At 36.3% G+C, this 10,055-nt stretch overlaps 1 protein-coding gene across 3 annotated transcripts in view; it reads right to left on the bottom strand.

Moving 5' to 3' along the window:
- Window positions 1–263: 263 nt before the first annotated feature.
- Window positions 264–10,055, bottom strand: part of Gabra4 (gamma-aminobutyric acid type A receptor alpha4 subunit) — an 88,924-nt gene continuing 79,132 nt past the window's right edge. For all 3 annotated transcript variants that reach the window (XM_031342593.1, XM_031342592.1, XM_031342591.1), the window contains one exon: window positions 264–2,702. In XM_031342593.1, coding sequence (XP_031198453.1) covers window positions 2,623–2,702 — 80 coding nt within the window. In that variant the 3' untranslated portion in view covers window positions 264–2,622. The remainder of the gene's footprint in view (window positions 2,703–10,055) is intronic.

Genomic DNA, 10,055 nt, shown 5'->3' on the forward strand with positions numbered 1-10,055 from the left:
AAAAAAAAAAAAGAACCTATGGGCCAGAGCAGGGGCCAGAGTGAGGGGAGGGGGGAAGGCAGAGCAAGAGGGAGAAAGGGAAGGAGAAAAACATCCCTTAAAGAAAGACAATAGGAAGTGAAAAAAGGAACGAGTATTTCTCTCTAAATCAATAAAATCATTGGATTGGTACAAAAAGTGATGGTAATTCCCCATCCTAGCTCTAAGCATTGGCCCAAAGGCCAAAACCATTTTCATACTCATGAAATAATTTTATTATAAGCTTTTATGGATAAGTGCTCTTTATTAAATGTATAAACATATTTACAGATTTTCCCGGTCCTCATTTTTCTAGAATCAACTTATAAGTAAAGATGTCTCCAGCATCCTTCATTTTTAAAGTGGATTTAATTCTATGAAATATTTAGAAATAAAAAAAGAAGGAATTCTCAGGTGGAGGTCAATTAAAATTTGACATTTTCAAATTTTATAAGTCTCATAGGCAACCATTACAAATAAATTCAAAAGTTCATATCAGGCAATATAATTTTCCCCAGAAAATATGAGATTCTGTCTATAAGATGGACATTTCTATCAAATGTTTCCCCTCCCCAAACCCAGAATACACTCCTTTACACATACCAAGAACAGGTAGAGATACAGAAAAAAAAAACAAAAAAACACCAAAAATATCAACCAGGATTGAGTTATTTTAAAAGCTGCAAAGATTCAATTAGGCTTAAGTCTTGATGATGAAAAAGGAAAAGTCAGTACTTGAGAACCCAAATACATTGCATAACACTCACTGACATCCCACCCAAGGCTATGATATTTTTACTCTCTTCTTTTTCTAGTTGCTCCTTTAATTTTGAAGTAGCTTGGTTATAAAACTCTCAGAAAAACAAATACAAAACATGCCAGACATACAGATGTTATGGGCACAGAATCTTGCAAGGACATTAGCATTCCAGCAGCTAATATTGCTCTCTACTGGGGATAAGCAGACAAAAGGCTTGGGCAGACTTTTATTTGGATGATTCTGGTAGAGTGGGCAAACTGTGTTATATGACCTGCATCAGATTTGACACAGGTACTCTGTTAGGTTCTGCAGTACCCAGATTTTTGTGTTTCATGTATATAATGCTTTTTCACCTACAGAACAACTTGTACCAGTATTTCCTTATAGTTTGAGAACCAATCATCTAGAGTGTACTAACATGTACTTATCTCCAAGCTGCTACAGGAACTTTATTTGGTTTCCTCTGTCAGCTCAGGAGAAACAAATATGTTGGCTATGTTGTCTGACTCTAACTAAATTTCCTTCATTAAAGAACATAATGTCCTTGGCTAAATTATGGTTCTTTAACATGCATTGACTGTCCTACTACTGAAGTATCTTTTAAAGGTGAGAGAGCTTCCTTAGAAGATTCTCTAAACAGCACCTAGAACACAGTAGATTCCAGGCTGTGAGGAACTATGTGGTGAATGTATACAGTACATAACTGAATGACTTACTAGGAAAAAGAATTTATACAATGAATTTAACTTTGGCTCAGAACACAACAGTTTTCAAGTCAACTGTTAAGTATTGTTTGACCAATTATGTGCCAGAAAACACATTTGTCCTGGTCGGTGTCTGTTCTTGATACAGCAGAGGCTTCACTGTATTGATCTGTGTTTGTTTTGTTCCATTTTCCTCTTCCCAGTGTTTTGTTTAACGGAGAAAGTCTTATTTTACAGGTACTATGAAGAACTGCAAAGGTCATTGTGCATGACTTCTACAATACAGTTCTGGTTAAGGGCAGTGCCAATGGGAAGTTTTGGATAACAGTTTGATTTCATGGGGTATATTTTAAAAATTCACAGTCTTTTTTTTTTTTTCAAATTTCAATGCAAAACTGTATACCACATATCTCTCCTGGCTCTAGTTCTCCTGCTACAACTTTCCATAATGCTCTGTGTTCTATTCAATTTGAACACTGAGTAGATTCTTTTAAAACCATCTTTCTATAAGGAAAGATGATTCACTTTCTAGCCACTGAAGAATTAGTTAACTCTCTCCATATCTGGCTTATATTTTTTTTAAAGTGAAAAAATTACATAGAATTTTATTTTAGTAAAGAATACTTACCTTTAAAAAGATTTTAAAAGACAGTCTGTATTTCCATCATTGTTATGAAATTACTATAGCAACAAAATTACATTAGACTTTCTGATTTCTCCATGGTGTCCTTAGATAAATAAACAACCCAGTAGACCATGTTAAATGCCCCAAATGTGACTGGAAAGAGAATACGAGCATATTTGTCTATTTTACTTGTGCCAGATCCAGAAGGTGGTGGAGCAGGGGGAGGAGGTGTGGCTGACACATTCCCAGCCACCCCTGTTGTATTAACTGTTGTCTTAATTCGCCCAAGTCTAGATCCAAATGCAGGGCGAGTAGAAGCTGACCCCAAAGAAGCTGGCCTCAATGTGCCCTGAGGAGAGGGTGATGCTGCAGATGAAAGGCCTCTGGCTGCTGCAGACATAGTCTCAGCTGCATTTGCCCTGCTGAATGGATTTGGACTGGAAGCTAGCTGAGCTTTAGGTGTGGCTTCGGAAGACTCCTGGGCAGTGGTGGTCATGCTGGAATGATTTCCCACCTCAGTTCTGCTGTTGACATCTGATTCTGAATGGACCAAGGCATTGGTTCTTTTCCTCATGTTCAAATTGGCATGTGTATTCTGAAAAGATATATTAAAAATCACGTTGATTATGTAATTTTATGTAGATCTATACACAATTCAAGGATAAAATAGGTGATTACTCGTCTATAAAGTAACCATTTTAAAATTCTCTGTAGTCATTTAACTAGATACCATTGCTTATTTCTAGCCCTATTAAATAGTAAGTAAAGAGACGGGGAAGTCCAGAGAATTGAGAAGAAGTTTAGAAATGGGTGACTGGAAAAAGTAGGCTACAGTAGGCACCATCAATAACATATATTAACATATATAATGAGCTCACTTTGGAGAGACAGCAATTTTTATAACTACATTTCTCAATACTACACTTGTACATTTTTTTAAAGGTTCACTTCATATCTGTGTACTTGTTAATTATGACTTCAAGGTCAATGAGTTGAGTTTGAAAAGAGAAGAAAGCACTTTCATAAAACAGAACCAAAGCAGACTTGGAGAGGCTTACAACACATTCTTCACGTCATTCTGTAGAATCCTTCCAAGCAGGCTGCAGCTGAACTAATGAGAACGTGTCACCTAACATATGGCAGCTAACTTCAGTGGGGACAACTGAAGTCAAAGTCAACTAAAAAGCTAAAGGTACCATTATGAACCCCGAACTTTCTCTCTACTATTTTAAAATCCCATTTTATAGAAAAGAATAATCAATCTTAACTTATTCTATAATATTATACAATCTAAAAGAACAAAAATATGTTTAAAGTGTGTATACTAGTGCTAGAAATAAATTATGTATACCACCATGTTATGACATAAAAAGAATAAGACAAGTAAATATATTAGAGGTAAAACTGGGACAAAATACTAAGCAGGAGCAGAGAGAAGGCCCAACCAGTAAAAGCATTTGCTGATAAGCCTAGTGACTAGGGTTCCATTCTCTGGACATGTGGTAGAAGAAAAGAACTGACTCCGGAAAGTTTGTCCTCTGATCTCTACACATGTGAGCACACACACAAACCTATACATTCTTCAAAATCAATAAATTGAAAGTTAAATAATTGAAAGTGCATGGAGAAGATAAGGAAGTGAAAAATTATTAATTGAATACATAGTAGGAGTGTGTGATTGTGTGTGTGTGTGTGTGTGTGTGTGTGTGTGTGTGTATTTCTGCTTACAGCTTAATAGTTTCACACTGCTTTCTTCCACAAAAAAGTTGGGGTATGTGTAGCAAGCCAAATTTTCTCTAATGCTAAACCTAAAGATGGATGACTCTAATCATACAATAACAGAGACTGAATTTTCTTTCCTGGTTGAAATGATGAGAAAGACCTAGATAAAATATGCAAAACACATCATTATCAGAAGACACTGATATCAAACAACACTGGATGAGTGTCACTGAGAGAGAAGGAACTAATACGAGACTTTCCATATTGTGATTCCGGGGGAAAAAAACTAACCCAGAAGAAAATGTAGCAGATCCCTGGAAATAAACAGATGATTTGAGAATGTGTTGGGACCACCCGTGCCTAGCATTTACAGGACAAAACACTTATGAGACAAAGGTTGAAGAAAGATCTCCAAAAATCTAAACAGAGCTATGTTCAGTCATGAACAGCTGATAAGCAATAAGTAGTTCCCCAACACAAGAGAGAGAGAGAGAGAGAGAGAGAAAGAGAGAGAGAGAGGGAGGGAGAGAGAGAAACAGAGAGAGAGAGAGAGAGAGAGAGAGAGAGAGAGAGAGACACACAGAGAGAGAGAGAGAGAGAGAGAGAGAGAGAGAGAGAGAGAGAGAGAGAGAAAGAGAACAGGAGAAAGTGTAGGAGAAAATTGTCTTTGTCAGGATCCCAGACACAAGTATAATAAATGAGTGTTCCCAAGTATAACAAATGAGTGTTCCCATTAGTGGGATTTAAGTGTCAATATCAACTCAGAAAGGTTTTACCTGAGGCATATGGAATGAACAGTTCTAAACTGTGTCAGAAGTTTTAATAGGCCAACTGATTATTCATGAAATTTAGTAGAAAGGTCAGAAGATGAACCTGATACCAATAACTTACCTGTTCTCCAGAACAAAGTGGAAAAACATTTCAGAGCTTCTTAAAGATTCCCTCTGGATGAGTTTTCTACTAGAACTTCCTGAAGTTCTGTGCATTCTATACTCTCTGTCGTGGACTGGTTACACAGCGGATTCCAAGCCATTTTGTATCTTTATAGCCATGCCCCATGTAATGTGCACATTCCTCCCCCATCAAGAGACGGAATCAATTTCCCTATAAGCTGCCTTCATCTTCCCTTAGCCAATAGGATGAAGTGTGATAATTATAGTATGTCATATAAAAATCAATTCATCAGGCTTAAAGCAACCAAAATGATGAAGAAAATACCCAACTTAACTTGTAGAGTAAGAGAACACTGGCACATAATCATTTACCCCAATGAGAACAAACAAAATGCTAATGGGTCTGTTCTGGCTAAGAGAATACTGCACACAGCCTAAACAAGCTAAATCAACACAAGCAGAAATTTCACACTGATCTGTAGAATTGAGAGCAAAAGTAAATACTTTTTTGTATGTACATAACTATTGTCAAGACTTATTGAGCAGCATTTTCCCTTCAACAGTTTAATATCTATACACAATAAAATAATGTTCAGACAGGGGTTGTTTCCAAACCTCCCTCAGGAGGGGAAGTTCTTTCAATCTTAAAAGCTAATGAAAAGGTTACTTTGCCCAGAAACCATAGAGGACCTTCAGGGGTTGCTGTTCCCTCACGTAACATACTTGCTAAATGACCAGGATGTGTGCTGTTTTTCAAAATTCCATTTTTGCTTTACAAATGGAATTACAGTCCTTTTCAACCGGGAGAAATTTCAGTGTCCCCTTACTTTGTTGAGAAGGAAAATGAGAGCACAGAGGTCCTGACTGGTTGGAAGTCATCCCAAGTTTTACTATGTTAAATTTGATTTACAGAATAAGCCTTCTACTCAGAAATGTATCAGAGATATTCAAAAACATACCATTCAGAAGTTTACTCAAGACATGGAAATCAAAAGGATGGTATATATTTTCCAATGTTATAAAGGTGTATGGATCAGCAGACCTTTCAAGGGATCTAAGGGTTTTTTTTTGTTTGTTTTGTTTTTGTTTTTTTAACCACAATTTACCTGAGTGTGATTCTGCTATTTACTGTTGGATTAGTAACCAAACAGTACTAAGTTTCCAAGTTAAGTTGTAGCTTCATGCCTAGCAGAAAATATGAGCAGAGTTTATGGTTTTCTTTCTCTATGAGGCTTGAGACACTTCTGTATCATATCTACTCATCATATTCTAGAATGCTCTCCTTTCAGAAATGAGAGGCTACTACAAATGGTTCAGTGAGCAAAAGTGTTTTCATACACACTTTTGATGCAAGTGTGAGTACCTAAGTTTGAATTCCTGAACATAAATCGAAGGAGCAATTGAACACATTTATAACCCCAGTGCTACTATGGCAAGATACGAACTACAGGTAAGAGAATGGTAAGAAGCCTATAAGCCAGACAGCCTTGTGTACATAGTACTGGGCAACAAACAGTCTGTCTCAAGTCATAGTGAAAAGCAGAGACAAATATCTGAATTTTTCCTCTGACCTCTACATGTGTGGCTTGTCACATGTAACTCTACCCTCCACACCAATACGCAGATATAAATTGCCATTTCTCCAGAAAATTTTGAGCTAGTTTTCCACCAAGTAATTGATTAATGAATTGAACAAATCTTGACATACATACATCAGGCATTTGTAGAAGTGAATTTCTCATGGTTTGAAGACTATATATATATATATATGCACACACATATACTCTCTGTATAGTCCAAGGCATTTATAAGGATGTATCAACAAAGCAAGAAGCAATGGGAAGGAAGAATGTAGAATAAAATCATTAGGATTGCTGTATGGAAACAAAAATCAAATGTGTTTCTGTCTTGTTTAAATGTGTTAATGAGCTTTAGAGCATAAAGAGTATTTTATTAATCACTGTAGTTTAAATTACTCAGTAGGAACCAACTGATCTTTGCACCATGATGTAAGTATTATAGAGAGTCAGGATACTTCACATGGTTTCATAAGAAAAACATTACATCTGGTTCCAAACATACTCTTTACTTGTGAAGCTGACTTTTGTAGGTAATATAAAAATTAAATAAAATATCTGGATTTAAATCTAAATTGGACCAAGAAGGCCTAAGAAGTCTCAATAGTGTCCATTATCCCTACACAAAGAAAAAAGGAATTTGACTAATTTGGGACTTAAATCTTTGCTCTTTGTCAAGCAACCAAAGGCTATTTAAATTATCTTCTATTTATGTCTGAATGTAGACTGGGTAAAGAGTAGTCTTGATGTCCAGGTCTGGCAGCACACACCTTTAATCCTAGCACTAGGCAGGTAGAAGCAGGAGGATCTCTGAATGTTTGAGGCCAGCCTGGTCTATAAAGTGAGTCCCAGGAGAGCCAGAGCTGTTACTCAGAGAAATCCTTACTTAAAAAAAAAAAACATAGGGCTGGTGAGATGGCTCAGCGGGTAAGAGCACTGACTGCTCTTCAGAAGGTCATGAGTTCAAATCCCAGCAACCACATGGTGGCTCACAACCACCCATAATGAGTTCTGACGCCCTCTTCTGGTGTGTCTGAAGACAGCTGCAGTGTACTTACATATAATAAATAAATAAATCTTTAAAAAAAAACAAACAACAAAACAAAACAAAACAAAAAAAGAACAACAACAGCAACACAAAGATTAGTCACAATGACAAACCACCAAAGTACTGAGGAATCCACGCCTCTCCAGCATAGGACTCACTAGAAACTATTGGTAATGAAGTCGTTTTAGAATAAATGAAGTGTCAGTCCGTGTAATTTTGATTCACATAGAGTTCAGAGTCTTCTATTAGAATTCTACAAACACACAGTAGTTCCAACAATGACCTAAGCATAATATGAATTAAAAAAAAAAAAAAAAGATTTTGCTGGGCGGTGGTGGCACACGCCTTTAATCCCAGCACTTGGGAGGTAGAGGCAGGTGGATTTCTGAGTTCGAGGCCAGCCTGGTCTACAGAGTGAGTTCCAGGACAGCCAGGGCTACACAGAGAAACCCTGTCTCAAAAAACAAAAAACAACAAAAAAAAGATTTAATTTGAAATAATTTTAACACTAGTCACAATAGCCTAAAGGGGAAAAAAAAAAAAACAACTTAGTGGGACAGAGATGGGAGGTGGCAGATTCAAACATGACCAACAAATTAAGCAGTGAGCAGCAAATAGGATCAGATCCGAGCAATCCATCACTCATGTCTGTGATCTGGCACCATCTCCAAAGAAGTATTCTAACTCAAAAAGAATTAAAATTCATCTCAACTTATTATTCTACAGTGAAGATGTAAAGTAACAAAGATTAGGCTTGCAGAATGAAAGCAGCTACATTCATATTCTTTGCCAGAGAAGCTAATGAAGTTTAATAAAATGTAATTTAGCACTCCTAAATTAAAAACTAACAAGGCTAATAATGAACAGGTTTATCTTCCAGAATATCAATGAGTCAGATACACACAAAATAAGGATCAAGTAATGGAAAGACATTTATTCAAGGCTACTAGAGCAGGTTGCAAGGGTGGTCACACATTATTTTAGGAGGAAAATAATAAGTGTGGTAGAGCTGCTACAAATATGCCCAGAAATGATTTACTGAGATCTATCAATAGTGGTTTTAGAAAGTTCTCTCATATAGAAATGAAAAACATCACTTCCAAATAAACATACTAAATATTTCATAAATAGCTACCAAGGGATTCTATCACATATTGAGCTGCAGAATGTAGAAATGAAAACACCAAGTTCCCAATTTGTTATATTTCATTTCCTTCCAGTGTTAGTATTTAATCCAATATTCACATTTCCATAACCTATAGAAATATTACCTTCAATGCCAGGGACAGGAATAAACATCTATCTTCTATTTGGATTCAAAAACCCTTCCTGAGATCTTTGACAATTCATTTTTGTCTGTTTCATATTTGAAAGTTGGAAACATTCGGATTTCTTTGAGATGAGTGGTTTTGTGGTCAATTTGATTTCAGAGCAATTCCTGGTGTTTTGCTTTATTCCTAAGAATTTTATATATTATATGTCTCCCCAGTGAGAGAAGTTACTGTGTTGGCAACTAGAGCAGTCAGAGTAGAAAGTCCCAGTTGAGTGAGTGGATGTTTCCAGAATGCTGTCTGGGGTAGCTTTTTTTATTATCAGTTTTGCCAATTTATCCCAGAGAAGGAAAGGGGCAAAGCAAACCCAGTTAGCTTTCCTCAAACCCAGACACTGAGGTGGATGAGTCTCATTCAATGAGGTAATGGGGTAATGTCATACTGTAGTCATCTAAAGTGTTCATAAGAATCCTCTTAATGGCAGTAAAATGCTTACTTTTAGGCTGTATTTGTAAACAGTTCTTGTATTAGTTATGCGATCTAGTTTTCTTTCATAAACACTGACTAACTTTAGGATTTTGATCCTCAAACCAGACATAGCTAAATTCCAGTACTAAGTCTGTTATTTTATAGTTATGGTAGCAAGTTATTTAATCTCTCAAAACCTCAGACTCCTTCATGCAACCAGATTAATAACATATTTTCCTCATAATGAATGAGGCCATACATTCAAGGTACTTAGAAGAAAACTCAGAATGCAGTAGACATCAACTAGATAGTGTACAAATATTTAATCTAGCTGAGATCAGATCTAAAGAGTCCATGTGCAAAAAAAATTCAGAATGAATAATTACACTAAGTAAAAATTTAGAAGACATTTTATGATCTATAATTTATAAACAAAGTTTCTAAAAACCAGAAAAGTAGCTGGATATTAAAACAAGGAATAGGCTCTTATGAAGTCATACAAAGAAAGTATGTTGATAGTCAGATACGAAATAAATGTGGATAAATATAAAATTGCATTGGTGATAAAGATGATAATTAACTTAGGTGCAAAGCAAATATAAAATGAAGTTTGGGGGGAACTAGAAGCACACTACAACAAAGACAAGAAAATGATGTGGTTCTGTCACAGCTGACTTGATGCTTACAGGGTTTGGCTAACTCAGGCATCACAATCAATGCCATGCTCTGTGTAAGAAAAACTATACCGTCAGAGCCTCTCAGGAGGTAACTAACTATATTTAGGCTGGCTTGCCCTTCCTTCAGTCTCTGCTCCATTGTTAATCTCTGCCACTCCTTCCATGGGTACTTGGTTACCCCTTTTAAGAAGGAATGAAATGTCCATCTTTGGTCTTCCTTCTTATTGAGTTCCTTATGGTTTGTGGGTTGTTCTTCCTGTATTCCAAACTTCTGGGCTAATAACCACTTATC

Source organism: Mastomys coucha, unplaced genomic scaffold (genome assembly GCF_008632895.1).
Source record: "Mastomys coucha isolate ucsf_1 unplaced genomic scaffold, UCSF_Mcou_1 pScaffold22, whole genome shotgun sequence".
Classification (NCBI taxonomy): domain Eukaryota; kingdom Metazoa; phylum Chordata; class Mammalia; order Rodentia; family Muridae; genus Mastomys; species Mastomys coucha.